General features: G+C 44.8%; 1 protein-coding gene across 4 annotated transcripts in view; it reads right to left on the bottom strand.

The window, feature by feature from the left end:
• MUS81 (MUS81 structure-specific endonuclease subunit) overlaps positions 1-19,201 on the bottom strand; it is a 92,906-nt gene that overhangs the window by 60,329 nt on the left and 13,376 nt on the right. For 3 of the 4 annotated variants that reach the window (XM_029612175.1, XM_029612173.1, XM_029612172.1), the window contains 5 exons: positions 18,920-19,049; positions 13,602-13,762; positions 13,218-13,316; positions 3,165-3,245; positions 258-346 (listed from right to left, as the gene is read on the bottom strand). In XM_029612175.1, the coding sequence (XP_029468035.1) occupies positions 258-346; positions 3,165-3,245; positions 13,218-13,316; positions 13,602-13,762; positions 18,920-19,049 (560 nt within the window). The remainder of the gene's footprint in view (positions 1-257; positions 347-3,164; positions 3,246-13,217; positions 13,317-13,601; positions 13,763-18,919; positions 19,050-19,201) is intronic. The other variant, XM_029612174.1, reaches the window with a different exon arrangement.

Below are 19,201 nucleotides of genomic sequence, written 5' to 3'. Positions count from 1 at the left end.
ATAAAACACTATCAAGACAGAACAGTAGCATTAGTATTAGAACCCAAATTTATATTATGCTACTATGAGCCTGATTCATAAAGGTTTTTTCCCTAGTCATAGAATGGGGGAAAAATCTTAGTGAATCAGATCCTCTGTAATTGCTTACTGTTTAACAATGAGCCTGATGTATTTCACAGTTTTAGCAGACCAGAAGCAGCCAGGCATCTTCTCTGGGTTGCTGGCCCAGCAGAACATTCCCTGTGATGGACTCTTACCTGGCAGGACTGTGGGTTTTGATAATGAAATCTTTCTGGATCAGAGTAGTCACAGAGGACCAGGCTGTGTACTTGCTATTGGCATCAGGCTGAAAGATATTAAGACAGAACACCATAATGATAAGAATACCTCTCATCTCCATGGACAGAGGAGTCTCAGAGAGGACTCCTACGACTCTTTCAATTAACCAAAGATCTGTGTGGTGTGACTGAACTATTGCAATTAAAAGTTCTGGTGCACCTCTCAAAATGGATTAATATTCAGTATTTCTATACTGCCTTTCTCCAAATAGATCCAAAGAGCTTTAAAACAAAAATTAAAACAGGCCCCAGACTCTCTCTCGCAACTCCTTCTCCCTTATTCCCCCAAGAGAGAATGCAGATCTTCTTAACTGACTCTACTTTCCAACCCCTGCCTCTGCTAGTCTGTTTATTTATTTATTTAGTATATTTATATACCGTTTTACCAGTATAACACTGACCAAAGCGGTTTACAATAGTAAAAACAAATACCATAAACAAAAACCAAAATTAAAATTAAGTTTAAGTTATTTAACTAAAAATAGTAAAACAAGCATTAAAATAAAAATAAAGTGTGAATAAAAATACAGTATATTGCATAATCAATAAAAGTTAAAGTGACAAAAGATAAAAATTGGCCATTACATTTAAAAACTTAAAGTCAGAAAAATAAGACAAACAGAATCAATAAATATTTTAAGAGTCAACTGTTCCCTAATAAACACAGAATTTAAACATACCTGCACAAGCCTTTGGGCCTTAGGTTGTTACGCACCAAAGATCTGGAACATGCTTCCATTATACCTACGCTTGGAGCCTAGGTCAGGAAAAAAGCTAAAGCATGGCTTTTTGCCAAACATTCCCAATAGAGACTTCCTGTCCAACAACCTAGTTACCATTGAAATATTGTTATTCGTACAGCAACAACAAAATAACCTATGAATCTGTCTTTAAATATATAGAGGCTCAACCAATATTGTCTGCTGATTTAATACTATTGTAACCTACTTTCAATTTAATGTAATCCATTTTGAGAGCAATTCATGGTAAAAAGTGTAATATCAAATGTCGATAAATAAATATGTTGACAAAACAATGGATACTATATCACTTCCAAACCAACCAAGAAACTAACTTTATAACAACCTCCCATAACCAAAACAAAAAAACAAAAATATAAAGTAACATTAAAATTACCAATAAATTAAAAAAAAAAAAAGAGAATAAAATCATATGAACTAAAATACATAAAATTAACCCTAGCCCCAATCTACCAAAAACAGAAGAACACTAAATACCATTACCTCTCCTGAATACCGGCTCCTCCTCCCCCCACCACCAAACCTTGTGACCCAGACAGAGCCCTTGCCCTCCGCTGTTCCCTTTAGAAAAGGGTATCATAATCACCCCTTTTACTATTAGATCACGGTAATGAGAAAATGGGTTCTCAATACAGTTTTAAATTCTCTGGAGAGAGAACTCAACTGCTTCCAGTAAAGAGCATGAAGGCTCCCATCAGTCAGACTCCCAACTTCTAACTCACAGGCAGTATAAACTAATGGATGAGAGGAGGTGAAGCCAAAGGAGTACAGGTCTATTTTGGCTCTTATCTTTTTTTCCCCATATGAAGGAAAATGACATCTTAACAAAACATTGTTTTTTCTGTGTTCTAAACTAAACTGGCCTTTTTTCCACAGATATATTTTCCTCTCAAATAAATACCTCTGAGGATTGTGGATCTCACGCTGTGAAGGGTAGCGGGTGTGTGAGTCCTTAGTGCTACGGCATAGTTGATGCATCTTCGAGGGCGAACCCCTGACGTCTACACAAACAGCTGGCAAAAGTGCCCTGTAATGGGCAGTCTGGAACATCACCTTTACCAGCTACCTCCCTCACAGAGCCCTTGGATTCTGGCGGCTGGCAGGACTTAGGCGGGTCCCTAGGGTGGTGGTGATAATTAGAGTCCAGAGACACACCAGGGTAAGGCAGGCAGCAGGATAACAGAGTCAGATTCAGGTGAAAATCAAGATAGATAGCTAGGAAGAATAGTAAGGTCCAGACAAGAGGTCAGATCCAGGCAGCAGGCAAACATGGTCAGTATCCAAGCAAGAGATCAAGATCTGAAGAGTCGGGCCAAAAGAACACACTGAACAAGATGAACAGAAGGCGAGGCTGGACAAAACGAGCTGAACAAGGCAAGGCTGGAAGACAATGCTGGAGAAGACAAGGCTGGAAGACAATGTTGGAGAAGACAAGGCTGGATGCAGGAATCTGGAATGCTGGCAACATGCACTGCTAGTCAGGAGACCCATTGCTGAGGATCCTTATATAGTGAGGAGCCTGTGATGTCATCAAGGAATATTGCAGCTGAGCTCCCGCTGAGGGCCTTATAAAAATGGGCGAGCTAGGTGCATGTATGCTCCTCAAGGTCAAGAGGAGCGGCAGCTGGCCGCACCTTGAACCGAAATGGAGCGACATCTACAGTGGCGGTGTCCTCGTCATGTGGGAACCAGCAGCGGCTGCGCTCCTAATGGCAACATGCAAGCTGTGAAGATGTTGTCAGCTTCTTAGGATGAGTGCTGTGGCTTGCGGGGTCCGCTGGTGAACAGCTAATCCTAAAACACGCGTGATGAGCTCCTAAAATCTCAGAAGACCTCAGGTTATTTAGTCCATTCCCTGTTTAACTTTTCTCAAACTGCCTGACTTGCTCTTACAAACCTCCAATGATGGAGATGCCGCTATCCAGGATTTTCAGGGTGCAAGGGGTACAGGCCATTTTGAATCAAATTTGACTCTGCTGGGGCATATAAACAACTTGGACAAGATCACTTTGTTTCCAAAAATGAAGATTTGTGACAACAGTGTTTGTCTAATTGCAACACTCACCAGAGAGAAGGACTTATCGCAGAGAGGCTGTGCTGCACACTGCAGGTCTAACTTCAGCATGTACCCCCGGCTGGAGAGACTCTAGAACACAGATTAGCTAGGTATCAGAAAAGTTATTCAGGTGAAGTGTTGGAAATATAAACATAAGTCTGTCATCAATTAAAGTAACTACAACAGGGGTACTCTACCTGTCCTTAACCCAAAACTGTCTATCAACACATAAGGACATACATATGTTTATTCTCACAAGTATCTCATATCCTCTTGTACTAATTATTTTTTCATTTTTTATATAATTATATAATTAGTTATATTTATGGAATTACTTAATCCTATTTCTTAATAATTAAAGTAATTCACCTAAGAACACCAAGGTCCATATTCGGCACCATTTCTTTGGCCAAGTTCAAACTTAGCTAGACAATCGGCGGAATTTGAAAATACCACAGCGCTGACTATCTATCTGGCCATGAGGCAGATAGAGAACTGTTCATCTGGCTAAAAAGTTATCCGGCTAGCTTGGGGATGTGGCAAGGGCATCCTGGAGCACAGTCAGCTATCCCACTAAGTTAATTGGACAAACGCTGACTTTCAGCATTATCCGGCTAACATAAGACCTGATTTACTAAGTCTTTTTTCCCCATTCTGTATCTATGGGAAAACATCTTTGTTAATCAGGCCCATAGCTGGATAAATTTAGCGGTGGCCAAAGCATAATCCTAAAGTTAGCCAAATAAACGTATCCAGCTAAGTTTGAGCTAAACTGGGTATATTGAGCGGCACGCAAGCACCACTGAATAACCCTGCAAAGTTAGCTGCCAACTTTGCTAGCTAGTGGTTGAATATGGACCTCACTGTTCCAGAAACAGTTCTGCATCCTCCTCAAGGATGGGTGTCACAGTGACTGCTCAGCACTTGAATGGTAAATGGCATGGCTTTTCTCAGCCTTTAACATTCAAAACTACTTAAGGCTAATTTGTTTTCTTTCTGGTTTTCAGAGGATGGAGCCACTTAAATTGATTTAGGGTTGGCTTTTGATGCTGTGAAGAATTGGGATTATGATTTGGGGAATGGTGAGGTCTTTGGGAGGGGGTGGCAGTAGCAGTTGGTATATGTAATGTTGTACTGTTGGTAATTGCTTTTATGTTGGATTTTTTTATTTTGGGCTGTGTGCGAGCAACGCAGGTTTTAAAAAGCCGCAAAATACCTGTGTACGTACCCGTTTGTGCGTGAGGAATAAGAGACCGGAAAAGGAGCAAGGCGTGGACGTTCTGGGGCAGGGCCAAGACTTATGCACGTAACTCTGAATTTTAAAAATGAAATCCGCAGCTAGATATCCACTTAACTTTACTGCTGCTCCTGATGAAGAGCAAGTCTGTAGATCTCAAGTTTTAGGGTTTATAGGACAGGATGAGGGGTCCGGATCAACTGGGCAGTGTACAAGATGAAGAACGAGAGGGTCTGAAAGGCCTTACTATTAAATGGACAAACTGGTGGACTAATTGGAAAACTGGGAATGTGCCTTGTGTGAGCATAAAAGCAGATATGGTCCTAATAAAGACATATGCACGCTTGCTGTGCTCGAGTAACCTCTTAAAATTAGGAGTATACTTGCATTTTAGAACATATGTGCAGTGCTTACAGTGCTCCTGTTGGGTTGTGGGGTGGGGGGGGGGGGGGGGCAGGGAAAGAAGTCCCAATCATTGTTTTAAAGTGACACATATGGGTAAGATCTAGGGTGCACACACATCAGATTCCATTACAGTTACGAGCTGTGGCGTTCTCTCCATTCCATAAAACATAAAAACCATGATCTGGAGTGATGGGATATTTTGTCAGAGTTCTCAAGATGGTTCCAACCAGGAAACAGATGGGAACCAATGCTATAAACTTGCCCAACAAAATGCATGCATTTCTAAACTGGGCACACCATGTCACGTCATCCTGAATGCAGGTACAGTCCCATTGGGCCTGGCTCTTATCATATAAGAGAGGTGCCTTACATAAGGACCAGGGCCAAAAACCAAAGTGGAGTAGCAGCTGAGGCTCTGTCTGCCACCACTCTTATACATGGGGGTTGCAGAGGGTAGACTCAGGAGTAGTCTAAAGAAATATTTCTTTACAGAAAGAGTGAAGGATGTATGGAAATGCCTCTCAGTGGAGACGGTGGAGACAGGAAAATTGGTTCTTACCTGCTAATTTTTGTTCCTGTAGTACCACAGATCAGTCGAGACAAGTGGGTTTTGCATCCCTACCAGCAGATGGAGGCAGAGAACAAAACTTTGAGGCACTGCTACGTAACCGAGAGTGCCACCTGCAGTCCCCTCAGTATTGACCAGTACCCAAGCCAAGATGATCAAATTACAGATCCCATAAAACCAAGGGCAAGCAGATAAAATAATTGGCGCTCCTTAAAACTAGGGCCCCTTGATTACAAACAAGTAACATATTAAATTTGTACACTTTCAGAAACTCTGCATATTACTATATACCGTCTCAACAACATCCAGAAGCGAGGAAGTCTTTCGATAGAAGTGGATGGGTCTCTGGACTGATCTGTGGTACTACAGAAATGAAAACTGGCAGGTAAGAACCAATTTTCCTTTCCTGTTCATACCCCAGATTAGTCCAGACAAGTGGGATGTACCCAAGCTCCCCTATACTGGGCAGGAACCCGAAAGACCTGCACGCAACAAACTTTCCCTAAAAGTCACCTCATCTGGCGCCTACATATCCAAGCAGTGATGTTTGGTAAAAGTGTGAAGAGAAGACCAAGTCGCGTCCAGACAAATCTCTTGCAAAGATAACTGACACTCCACCCAGGAAGTTGTCTGCGCCCTAGTAGAATGTGTCTGCAACCCTTCCGGAGCCAAACGAACCTTACAGATGTAAGCTGAATTTATAGCCTCTTTCAGCCATCTCACACTCGTGCCCTTGGAAGCTTTACTTCCCTTCTTTGTTCCACTAAAAAGGACAAAAAGATGATCCATCCTCCAAAAGATATTTGTGACCTTGAGATACCTCAAGAGCATTTGTCGCACATCCATGAGATGCAATTCCTTAGCCAATGAATTGACCAGAGACAAATTCGGAAAAGCCAGAAGCTCAACCGTTTGGTTAAGACGAAAGGACGAAACCACTTTAGGCAAAAAGGAAGGTACCAAACATAACGACATACCATACTCCGAAATCCTCAAAGATGGATCTCTACACTACAGTGCTTGTACCTCCGATATTCTTCTGGCTGAACAGATAGCCCCCAAGAAAACAGACTTAAGAACAAAAGAACATGCCATACTGGGTCAGACCAAGGGTCCATTAAGCCCAGCATCCTGTTTCCAACAGTAGCCAATCCAGGCCATAAGAACCTGGCAAGTACCCAAAAACTAAGTCTATTCCATGTTACCGTTGCTAGTAATAGCAGTGGCTATTTTCTAAGTCAACTTAATTAATAGCAGGTAATGGACTTCTCCTCCAAGAACTTATCCAATCCTTTTTTAAACACAGCTATACTAACTACACTAACCACATCTTCTGGCAACAAATTCCAGAGTTTAATTGTGCGTTGAGTGAAAAAGAACTTTCTCCGATTAGTTTTAAATGTGCCACATACTAACTTCATGGAGTGCCCCCTAGTCTTTCTATTATCCGAAAGAGTAAATAACTGATTTACATTAACCAGTTCTAGACCTCTCATGATTTTAAACACCTCTATCATACCCCTCCTCAGCAGTCGCTTCTCCAAGCTGAAAAGTCCTAACCTCTTTAGTCTTTCCTCATAGGGGAGTTGTTCCATTCCCTTTATCATTTTGGTCACCCTTCTCTGTACCTTCTCCATCGCAACTATATCTTTTTTGAGATGCGGTGACCAGAATTGTACACAGTATTCAAGGTGCGGTCTCATCATGAAGCGACACAGAGGCATTATGACATTTTCCGTTTTATTCACCATTCCCTTTCTAATAATTCCTAAACCGATGATTTCAATGTATTATCCACAATGACACCTAGATCTCTTTCTTGGGTGGTAGCTCCTAATATGGGTTATTTTTCCCTATATGCATCACCTTGCACTTATCCACATTAAATTTCATCTGCCATTTGGATGTCCAATTTTCCAGTCTTACAAGGTCTTCCTGCAATTTATCACAATCTGCTTGTGATTTAACTGCTCTGAACCATTTTGTATCATCTGCAAATTTGATTACCTCACTTGTCGTATTTCTTTCCAGATCATTTATAAATATATTGAAAAGTACGGGTCCCAATACAGATCCCTGAGGTACTCCACCACTGCCCTCTCTCTTCCACTGAGAAAATTGTCCATTTAATCCTACTTTCTTTGTTTCCTGTCTTTTAGCCAGTTTGTAATCCAGGAAAGAACATCACCACCTATCCCATGACTTTTTACTTTTCCTAGAAGCCTCTCATGAGGAACTTTGTCAAAAGCCTTCTGAAAATCCAAATACACTACATCTGCCGGTTCACCTTTATCTACATGTTTATTAACTCCTTCAAAAAAGTGAAGCAGATTTGTGAGGCAAGACTTGCCTTAGGTAAAGCCATGCTGACTTTGTTCCATTAAACCATGTCTTTCTATATGTTCTGTGATTTTGATATTTAATATTCAAAGTTAGACCTTCAAGGATGACCTTCTAACAGGCTCAAATGGAGGACCGCACAGGTTAAGGTTCCAGGCCAGACATACTTTCCTGACAAGAGGACGCAGATGTTTCGCCCCTTTTAGGAAATGCACTACATACGGATGAACTGCCAACGTCCTTCCCTGTACCTTACTTAGAAGGGACTCCAAGACAGCCACCTGAACCTGGAGGGAATTATAAGCCAAGCCCTTAGACAGACCATTTTGCAAAAAGGATAAAACTTGCGGAATCTCCACCCTTATGGTTGCAAACTATTGTGCAAGCACTACACTTCGAATACCCTCCAAACTTGGAATAAGCCAGAGATATGGAGGTCCTTCGTGCTTGCAGCAAGGTAGTAATCACAGACTCCGAGTACCCTTTCAAACGGAGTCGCCTCCTCTCAAAAGCCAAGCCGCTAGACAGAAGCAATCCGCCCAGTCTGAAAATATGGGTCCCTGCCACAACAAACCTGGCAGTTGTGCTAGACGCACGGATCTGCCTATCACTAGATAAACCAGGTCTGCAAACCACGGCCGGTGTGGCCACTTGGGTGCCACCAGAATCACTCTGCCTGAAGCTTGATGCGACATAACACTCTGTCTATGAGGCACCATGGGGGAAACACATACAGCAACAACCCTGTCGGCCATGGCTGAATGAGGGCATTGATGCCCTCGGAGCTGACCTCTCTCTTGCGACTGGAAAACTGGGCCACCTTCGCATTTCCAGGAACCACCATGAGGTCAAAGTCTGGCTTGCCCCATCTGCCCTGAAGCCGAGCAAACCCTCCGCCGACAACTCCCACTCCCTGGTATCTAGCTGCTGCCTGCTAAGATAGTCCGCTTGCACATTGTCTACTCCGGCCATGTGCGATGACACTATTTTTGCTAGATAGTTTTCCGCCAAAACAAGCAGATCTTGCACTTCCTGCACTACTAGATTCTTCATGCCACCTTGATGGCTGATGTACGCCACCGTTGTCTCATTGTCAGAAAACACTCGCACTGATTTCCTTTGAATGAGTGGTAGAAAGACAAGCAAGGCTTTGTGAACTGCTCTGGTTTCCAAACAATTGATGGATCAGGATGCCTCTTCTGAGGACCACAGCCCCTGGGCTGATCTGCCTTGACAAATTTCCCCCCATCCTTTGAGGCTGGCATCCATGGTCACCACCACCCAATTGGGCACCTCCAGGTCCATTCCTCTCTCCAGATTGCTCCGAGACAGCCACCGCGAAAGACTGGATCTGACATTCCCCTAAAGTGGCAAAGAAAGCTGAAATTCCTCCGAAGCAGATTCCTTCGGGATAAAAGAGCCTTCTGCAGGGGTCGCATGTGAGCAAAGGCCCATGGAACCAACTCCAGTGAAGAAGCCATAAAACCTAGGACCTGAAAATAATCCCAGACTCTGGGAACAAAAAACCGCAGAAGATGGAGTACCTGACCCTGCAACTTGGCCACTCTCTATCCGAGTCAAGCCCCCTGATATTCCAAAGATTGGAACAGGTCCCCAAATGGCACTTCGCCAGATTTGTCACCCAGTCCAACGAGACCAGGAGCTGCATGATATGGCGAACTGAATGACGACACTCCACTTCCAACTTTGCCCTGATGAATCAATCATCCAGATATGGATGAACCAATATCCCTTCCCTCCTGAGGACAACCAACACCTGAGGACAACGCATCACCTTTGTGAATGTGTGCGGCGCTGTCACCAACCTGAAGGGAAAGGCTCAAAACTGAAAATGCTCCCAGACAACTATGAATCTCAGAAACTTCTGGTGATTGCCCTTATTGGAATATGGAGATAGGCCTCCGTCAAATCCTAGGAGGCCAGAAACTCCCCTTTGCATACTGTTGCTATCACTGTCCGCAACATGTCCATCCAAAAACAGGGCATCCTGAGGACAGTATTGACCTTTTGAAGACAGAGATGGGCCAAAACGTCCCCTCTTTCTTAGAAACCACGAAATACACTGAGTACCTCCCTTGTCCCTTCTCCTGAAGGGGTACCGGAACAATGGCTCACAGGAAAAAAAAAGACGTGCACAGTATCCCACACCGCCTCCCACTTGAAATGGGAGACGAATGGGATACTACAAAGGCGTCCCTGAGCGGCCAAGAAAATTCTAAAGTGTAGCCATCTCTTATCACCTCAAGTACCCACTGGTATGACATGAACCTAGTCCACTACTCGTAAAAGAGTGACAGCCTCCCTCCGATTGTCTCCAGAGAGGAACGGATCCCCTCATCTTCATTGGCCAATTTTATTTCCCCCTCCCCCTGGGAACCACCGTCCCGAGGAGGTCTACGCTGCACCTGAAAGTACTGCCGCCTGCTCAATCCCTGCTTTTGTGCCGTAGGCACCGAGGATCTGCTCGGGCAAAATCTTCTTGCATCTCAAAAACGAGCATGTGGGGGAAAGGACTTCCTGATGGTTTTCTTGTCCTCAGGTAACTTATTGCCCTTTGACTCTCCCACCTGCTTCATGAGTTGCTCCAGATCCTCCCCAAACAGCAACTTGCCCTTGAAGGTGAGGCTGGGCTTTAGACCACACATCCGCCAATCAATTTTGCAACCACAACAGTCTCCATGCTGCCACTGCAGAGACCATAATCCTGGGAGAAGTCCGAATCATGTCATAGAGGGCATCCTCTATATAGGCTACCCCCACTTCCAAATAGGCAGCCTGAGCAGACTCTGCCTTCATCCCTGACACCTTCTCATGTACCTTCTGTATCCAGCACAAGCAGGCTCTCTGCATCAAACTCCTGCAGACTGTCGCCCGAAGGCTCAAGGCCAAAACCTCAAACAGCTTCTTCAACAGAATTTCCAGCTTCCAATCCTGGATACCCTTTAGAGCGGTTGAACCTACCACCGGGATGGTTGTCTTCTTGGTCACTGCGGAAACCACTGCATCCAACTTGGGGATCTTCCAAGTTATATCCCTTGTTCCAGCAAGAGATATAAAACTTAGCCAATGCTCTGGCTATCTTCAGGCCTGCCTCGGGAGACTTTGACTCCTGATCCACCAACTTCTTCACTTTCTTGGGCAAAGGGAAGGCCTTAGGAGGACCCCACAGCCCCTCCAGGACCAGGTTCACCCCTTCATTGTTCGAATCTTCGGGCGTGACCTTAATCCCCAACTCCTCCAACACCTGGGGAATCAGCGCACCTAGTTCCTCCCTGTGAAACAACCTGGACCACACAAGGGTCGTCAACCTCCGCAAGTGGGATATCGTCCACATCTTATATCAGTGACAGGTTACTTGTCTGCCCTTACTCACCTGGCCCTGTCTCCTGGCAGTACAGCTGCTTAGCACTGCTCCAGCTCCCTTCACTTAAAAAAAAAGTTTACAGAAGGCGTTGTTGAACAGAAGGCGTTGCTGATAGCCGTACAAACGATCATGATCCAATGGATTTCAAATCAACGGCCCATGGGCAACCAGTGGAGGGCACGTCTGGAAACGTTGCTGACACATGAATTGTTAACGGCTAATATGCAAAAAGCGGGGACACAACCGACGTGTTATGCAGTATGGGACAGATTTTGGTGGTCACTTTCTGCATCCAAATGGGATCTTACCCACAGAGCTACCACATACACCTACCGAGACTCGAATGGTATGGCGAGGAACACGCACATTTAAATAAAGCTAACTAGACGGAGAACCGCTGCATCTACTGCTTGAAGATTTGAAGACGGGGGGGGGGGGGGGGGGGAGGAGCAGTTTTTTCTTGACGGTGTTGTTGTGTAAAATGTTCAGGATTTACTGTGTTTATTTCAAAAATCAATAAAGAAAGGTTTAAAAAAAAAAAGGAACCTAACACCTCTGGAAGCTTTCCAGGAATCTTCTGTCTTTCTCTCTGTTATTTATTTTTCCCCCAAAACTCCAGACTGCAGGTTTGCACCTCTACCATCTGCTGGAGACAGAGAAATACTGATGGACTGCAGGTGGCACTCTCCGATATGTAGCAGTGTCTCAAAGTATTATTCTCTGCCTCCATCTGCTGGTAGGGATGCAAAAGCCACTTGTCTGGACTGATCTGGGGTACGAACAGAAAAAGGACAATATCTGATTTCAAGAAAGCATGGGACAAGCACAGGGGATCTTTGAGGGAGAATAAGCAATTGTAAAGCTGTGCAGGAGGTGTGAATGGGCAGATTGGATGGGCTATAAGGTCATTAGCTGACATCTTGTCATACCCCAGTTCGCCCTGAGCAATATCTCAAAAATATATTAGAAGCAGCATTCATACTTAGATAATTCAAAATATCACCATTCAAATAATCTGTGAAATTCTTCCAGTTGTTGCCATTCAATTGCACTAAACCTTAGGATGGCCATCTTAGTAAAAGTCATATGCTGCCTCACACTTGCAGGATCCAATCTATCATTACTGGCTGAGGGTACTGTGGCCACTGTCATCCCCAAATCACAGGACATCCCCTCAATAAAAGCTGAACCAAATATTACCATGTTAAAAATCTGACCTTCCTTCACCTCCACTCCCCTCCAATAGTCAGATCAGTGGCAGTGATCACAGGCTGGCAGAATGGGGAATTAGTAAGCCACACTCCCAGTCCCTGTGACTGCTCCTTCTCCCCCTTCTATGCTGTCTGATTACAAAGGAAACACAAACTATGGGGAAAGAGGAGACAGGGAGCACAAGCTGACCATGTCCCACCCTGCTGACCTATATCTACTCTGCCTTTAAAAACTAAGAGGAGCCTGAAGGAGAGGGGAGATAGCAGGAAACCCTGAGTGGGAAGGGGAAATGGACAGGAATTTAAGGGGAGGGAGAATGGGAGGGAGTAGATAGATGAGGGAGGAACCTGGAAAATGTAGAGGAGCAAAGACAGAGGGCAAAAGAGGCAAAGATGAGAGCAAAAGGTGGAAAGGAGAGAATGATAATGCCCCATGCCATCTGAATCCCCATTTTTTAAATTCCAGGTCTGCTCCCCTGTGTCATGTATAAACTACTTTTTCCATGGATAGCCAGACTGAGCAACATGACAATTATACATCCTGTTTTTGCATAAGCATAACACAGGACAATACATTTAAAAAAAAAAAAAAGACTATCTTGTGTACAGAAGGATACCTGGCCATTCTACTGTAATGTCACAACTGACACCAAATCTCCTCTTTTCCCCCTGCATGAAGCATCCTGACCCCTTTCTGCATGTGGACATTTAGAATAAATATCCAGGAGTATCAAGCCAATCAAGACAAATGAGAATGACCCAAGAACTGATGCCTTTATAAAGAGTAGAAGGGCGGACAGGCAATCAATCCAAATACTTCTGCCACATATAAGCTCTTGGGTAATGCCACCAAATCAGAAAAATCTTTAATTATGAAACTGAGGCAGGCTGCGTTGGCTGGAGATGGGAAGTATACCTTGCTGTCCCTATATAGCGTCAGCAGTATGGCGTAGGCACCGGAACGTTTCTGAGGGATGTAGTTACGAGGTTTTTTATCTTCTTTCTTTTTCCTTTTCTGGGCAGACAAACAACCAGAAATTAATTCATCGGACATCACAAAAGGCACAACTCATCTTACAAGGATGTTGGCCAGTGAAGGCACGTGAGGATGTGTGTGAGAGAGAGAATGCTGCACCTGTTCTGGGGCAGTATGTGTGTAGTATGTGTGTGCGAGGGAAGCCTGTGAGAGAGGGAGAGTGACTTTTGCTCAACTGCCACCCATACTGTGCCACTGGTTGTGAGGGAAGCTTGCATTAATATTGCCCTGGGTTCTAATTTGTTTTGCAGTGCTGACACTAACCAAAGGTGATGGGCCGAGATTCTTGCTCACTTTTTCCTGAGGCAGGACAGGCAGCGAATCACCAGAACAATCCTTGAGTGGGGTGTGCTTCCTCCTCTTCTTGGTGGTAGACATTTCATCCAGCTTGGAGCACTCCAAAGAATGAAGAGGTCCCTCAGTACCTAGAACACCAGAGGCTGTATTCACTCTAACTTAAAAATTTTTTTTATTTTTTTTTAATAATCTTTATAATTATTTAAATTTTGTATGCAATCAAATTTGGAAAGTTAGCCATATGACACTTGGAAGCCAGGCCCAAAATGAAAAGAACGTTTAGTGAAAAGCATCCTCCTTTACAGCGCTATCACATAAATGTTAGGCCCGGGGGAATTCTGTGCAAAAAAAGTAAATTTCTGCACACAATATTTTAAAATTCTTAATACTATTTTGGCCAAATATCATCACTATCATGGAGTAATAATTTGAAATGCAATATGGAAAAAGACGAAAGATGTAAAAGCAGAAATTTTTACTTGTTAATTTTCTCTCCATTAGTCCTGCTACACCAGTCCAGTCCAAACAGGTGGGATTGTGTCCCCCTACCACCAGATGGTGGCAGTACACACTGATTTCTCCTGTGACATCACTGACACTATGTATAGGCAATGCAGCACAGCAAAAACCCAATATCCTTATGGCAAAGCACTGAAAACACAACACCACAAATTAGGAGGTAACACCCATAACAAAAGTCTGAACATGTGACAAGAGAAATCCTTGAGATTCCCCTGTCTGATTAAATAGTGATAAAACAAGGAAGGAGAACAGGATGGGGAAAAACACACCAAACAGGAAATTGGCCCAAGCTGTCTGGAAAGAAATAGGTACAAGACAGGCAGTGGAACTGCACGCCCAGCACAATTCAAACAGGGAGGGTTCTGGACTGGGGTAGCAGGAGTAATGAAAAGAAAATTAACAGGTAAAAATGTATTTTTCCATTTCATCCTGATAAACCAATCCAGTCCAAAAAGGTGAGCAGTACCAAAGCCCCACTATTTAGGGAGAGGAGGGAGGAAGGAAACAAGAACTGCTTTGAGAACTCACACTTGAAAATCTGCATCCATTTTAGCCAAAATGTCCAAGTTGTAATGCTTGGTAAAAGAATGCATATAGCTGCCTTGCAAATATCCACAGGAGAAACTGTAACTGCCTCCGCCCAAGAGGCCTGCACCATTGTCCAATGAGCTCAAATAATCTCAGGAGCCCTCTGACCCTTAAATAAATATGATGAAGCAATCACATCTCTAGTTCATCTGACAAGAGTGCCCTTTGAGGCTGCGTCAACCTTGTGTGGGCCCACCCCCCAAACAAAACAAATAATCTTTCTAACCTACAAAAGAATTAGATACCTCCCGAATACCTAAGGAGGACTCGACGCATATCCAGAAACCTTAAGGACTTGTTGCCCTAACATTCAGCCCTTGAAAAGGCCAGAAGCGTAATTGACTGATTCAAATGAAACACTGACAAGACCTTAGGCAAAAAGGAGGTTACAGGGTGAAGGATACAAATTCAGAACCAATGATCAGAAAAGGATTTCCACAATACAGTGCCTGGATTTTTGAAATACATCAGCCTGAACAAACGACTACTAGAAAAACTGTTTTCAGGATAAGATCTTTCACAGAAACCTGCTTCAGAGACTCAAAAGGAGATGCAACCAAACCCTTAAGAACCAAACTGAGATCCCACTGAAGACTAAAAATAAAAAAAAAATAAAAAGAGGGAGGAGTTTCTTAACTCCCCATTAAAAATGGGAGACATCTGGATGAGTGGCCACTGATATACCCAGAATATTCCCCTGTAACAGAATAGAGTTGCAACCTAAACCTTCAGGGAACTAACTCAAAGCCAAGCCTTTTTCCAAACCATTCTGGAGAAAAGCCAAAATACCAGGAACATTGAAACGCCAAAGAGACACAGATCTTTCCCTGCAGAATGTCTCGAAGATGCGCCAGACCCGAATGTAAACCAAAGAGGTAGAACCCTCACAAGCCTTTAAACGAGTGGAAATGCCATTTGATGTGCCAAGGTGTAAGTTAGAACTGAAAAGGGTTGACCAAGGCAATTGGTCCTTAAACCAGAGGACCCCTGACATCTGGGAGGCGAAGAGGAAGATTGTTCTGAAGTCTCATTAGATCTGCATACCAAGCTTTCTGAGGCAAATCTGGGGACACCAGAATCACTCAAGTGCACTCCACTTCTATCTGCCATAGAACCCTGCCTGTCAGAGGCCAAGAAGGGAAGAGAGAGGAGCTCTTCTACCAGTCAAGGTTGAACCAATGTGTCTATCCAGCAGTTGCCTGCCTCCCTGTGATGACTGAAGAACTGCAGAACATTGGCATTCCTGTGAGTCACCATTAGATCCATGCGAGGCAGAGCCCACCTGAGAACAATACACTGAAAGGCATCTTAACTGAGCTTCTATTCACCAGGAATCAGAAGATTCCTACTTAGAAAATCCGCCTGCATGCTTTCCTGTCATGTGACGCGGAGGAGGTCGTAGAGCGCATCAGCCCCATAGGCGATGACGGCTTCTAAACGCTCCACTTGCTCCAAGATGGCCATCATTCCCGGGCTTTGCCAACCCGGGAACGGCCTGGCCACGTGTTGGGGATTCGATCTCCGGGCTAAATTTGCTTGCCCTGCCGAGGAGGGGCCTTCCCCACCCGGCAGGCAGGCAGAGCAAAGTCCCTCCCGCGAAAAACGCGAAGAGGGCAGCCCACAAGCAAGGCAGGCTGCTGGCCGCGGCATTAGAAGAGCCGCACTGAAGAGAAGAAAAGTCTGAAAAAAAAAATATATATATTGGCAGCCCACCAGCAGGAGTGAACCAGGGGAGGAATCTGCTGACTCCTGCCTGTCTGGCTGCCGGTTCGAGCCCCCTGAACACTCAAAAAATAAAATTCGAAAGAATAATTTAAAAGTGCTGAAGAAAGTTAACTATTAAAATGTTTCTTTTTTTTTTAAACTGAGCACAGCACTAGGGCTATCAGCCCCATTGGCAGCCAGAGGAGGGGGAGACGAGGACTGGACCACCAGTCTCGGTCCCCACACCGGGAAGCACAGACGGACTCAGGCTATGCAGCGCACAAGGGGCAAAGCCCCCCTGAGTCCGGCAAGAGCTAGGAGACGGCACCATCTCCTGTACAAGAAAAAAATCCTAAGGGATCTACTTTATTATTTTTATGAGAAGAAAGAACAGCTAAGATTAAGTACTTGCTTGATCCGATAAAAGAGAAGGAAAGCCGGCTAACTAGCCGAATCAGGAGACCGAAGGGTGAGCTGATCTACCTGCTGGGAGACAGACAAATACTGAAGGGTTACAGGATAGGCTCTGTCCTCATATAGGATATCCTTTCAGTTTTGGTCTGTCTCCACCTGCTGGAAAGGAGGCTCAACCCAAGGTCTGGACTGATGCGGGTACGTAAGGGAACGTTTTGTTTACAAAACATTTTCTTCCTCCATCCTGGCCCTCTTCCTGCCCTGGGAGCTTAGGGAGCCTGAAGATCCAGATATGGCTGAAACTGACCCCCAATTGGTTCCTTGACCCTTACAAAAGACCTGCAGGCCTTCAAAACACTCTTTAGATATAGCAGCCCAAGGCAAGGTGGTAATAGCCATGAAAATAACTTGCCCTAAAGCTGTGGTTTTTGCAGCTGACCTATCAGACACAGCTGTGTCCAGATCATGTCCCTTGGGTGTTAGAGGAGGGGAAGGTCCAAACTGCTTTGCTGTGCTGCGTGGTTTGAAAATAGCCATTGACAACCCCTCTGAAATCAGGAGTCGTGCAGAAAGGGCCTCCGATTCACAGTCGCCAGCTGCGGATCCTCCCACTGAAATAAACTTGCTCCCATGGCAATACTTTAAACTCCCCCAGAAGAAATTCTGGAACAGACACTGGGATGAAACTCACATGCCTTGAGACAGCCAGCTAAAGACATTCTAGAAGGCAATGAATAAAGAGGAATCCATAGGCTATGATCCTCGCAACCAGCTAAAAATAGCCACATCGGAGTGAGAAACAAAGGCCCTCACGCAGTCCCATGATGTCAGGATGGCCACCGCAGGCCTTGAGGCTATCTCACTGGCAGGAGAAAAAAAAACAACATCTAGACCAGATGGCCCCCTAAAATGCCTGAACTCCTTCCGGGAAATGCCCCCCATAGCTCAGAAACAGCCCAGTATGTTCCTGAGCAGCAAACCTCAGTAGGGCTGCAACAATGCACTGACTGCCAAGCACGGGCTGCCTTTAGTTCCCCGTTGAAATCAGCCACCCTCCCGTGGTGGGAACCAGCCTCACAGGCACACACACACCCCTGTAAACACTCTCAGCAGTCTGCCTCAATCCTAGCAATCCTCAGTTTTTTTGGGAGGGACTTTATTAATTTTTAGGCAAACATTTCAATCTTTTTTTTTTTTTTTTTTTTTTTTTTTTTTAGAGGTGCCAGCCAAAGGAACCCAGGAAGTAAAACCATAAGAGGGGGGAGGGAGGGAGCAATCAGGAAATAAAATAAAGCATTCCCCAAATCCTACCAGCGACACCGGAACTCCCATGGTCCTGTCACTGCTCAACTGGAGGAGGGAGAATTTGTCACTGTAGGAGCCACTGCAATTTGTGATAATTGGAATCAGGAAGACAGTACTTGACCATCACTTCAGGAGCAGTCCCCTGCCAGATGCCGATAGGCCTATCCAGCCTTAGTCCACAGCACAGGACTGCTTGCCTACCATCTACTGGAGACAGAGAATACCGGCAAGCTGGTGTCAGCAAGGATGCCGTCTTCATCTGCCTCCTGGCGTGCATAACCAACTGGTGTAGACTGGTCTGACTAGATGAAGAGGAACCCTGTTTTCTCTCCCCCCCTCTAGTTTCATGTCTCTTTTCCCCCACCAAAACCTCCAGCTCTCTTACTCTTGCCACCCTCCCAGCTCTTGCTCTCTCCCTCTCTGCCCGCTAGTTATCTCCACCTTGCCCAACGCAGTAGCCACAGCTTCCTCCATTGTGAGCTGGGACAGATACTGAAGCTGCCACTGCAGCCTCTTTCATTGCAGGCAGATGCTAGCAGCACATTCCTCCATCTTCCAGCCTGAGCAGGCTGCCATTACTGCTACCTCCCCTTCTGTCTATAGGCTGGCGCTGCTAGTTCCTGGTCCTCGCATCAAATTCTTCAAGGCAAACTCAGAATTCTGTGCAAACTCTGTTGCACAGAACTTCCCCAAGACTACAACCTGTACACTGGGCATTCACAAAGCAGACCGCACATCTCCTCGCTACCCACCATGCTGAGCATAATGTTTTTCCAGCTTCTCGTCCAACATTTTACAGATCCCGTCTCCAAAGTTTTGCAGGATCTTGGCTTCCTTCCCGTTCCGGAGAGGTAATGGGTACTTCTTTAGGGATCTGATAGCCTAGAGGAAATTTAAAACACAGTTAAGAGAAAGCGCAGAACTCGTAACAACTCTATCCAAAAATAGAGATTTAATGAAGGGTATTCACAAAATTGCTATGAAAGGAGGACTGCTATTGCTAGAGGATTTCAGTCATCCTGGCTGTGGTGTCT

The sequence above is a fragment of the Rhinatrema bivittatum genome, chromosome 8 (assembly GCF_901001135.1).
Source record: "Rhinatrema bivittatum chromosome 8, aRhiBiv1.1, whole genome shotgun sequence".
NCBI classification, from domain to species: Eukaryota; Metazoa; Chordata; class Amphibia; order Gymnophiona; family Rhinatrematidae; genus Rhinatrema; species Rhinatrema bivittatum.
This window is presented reverse-complemented; position numbering and strand designations above follow the sequence as displayed.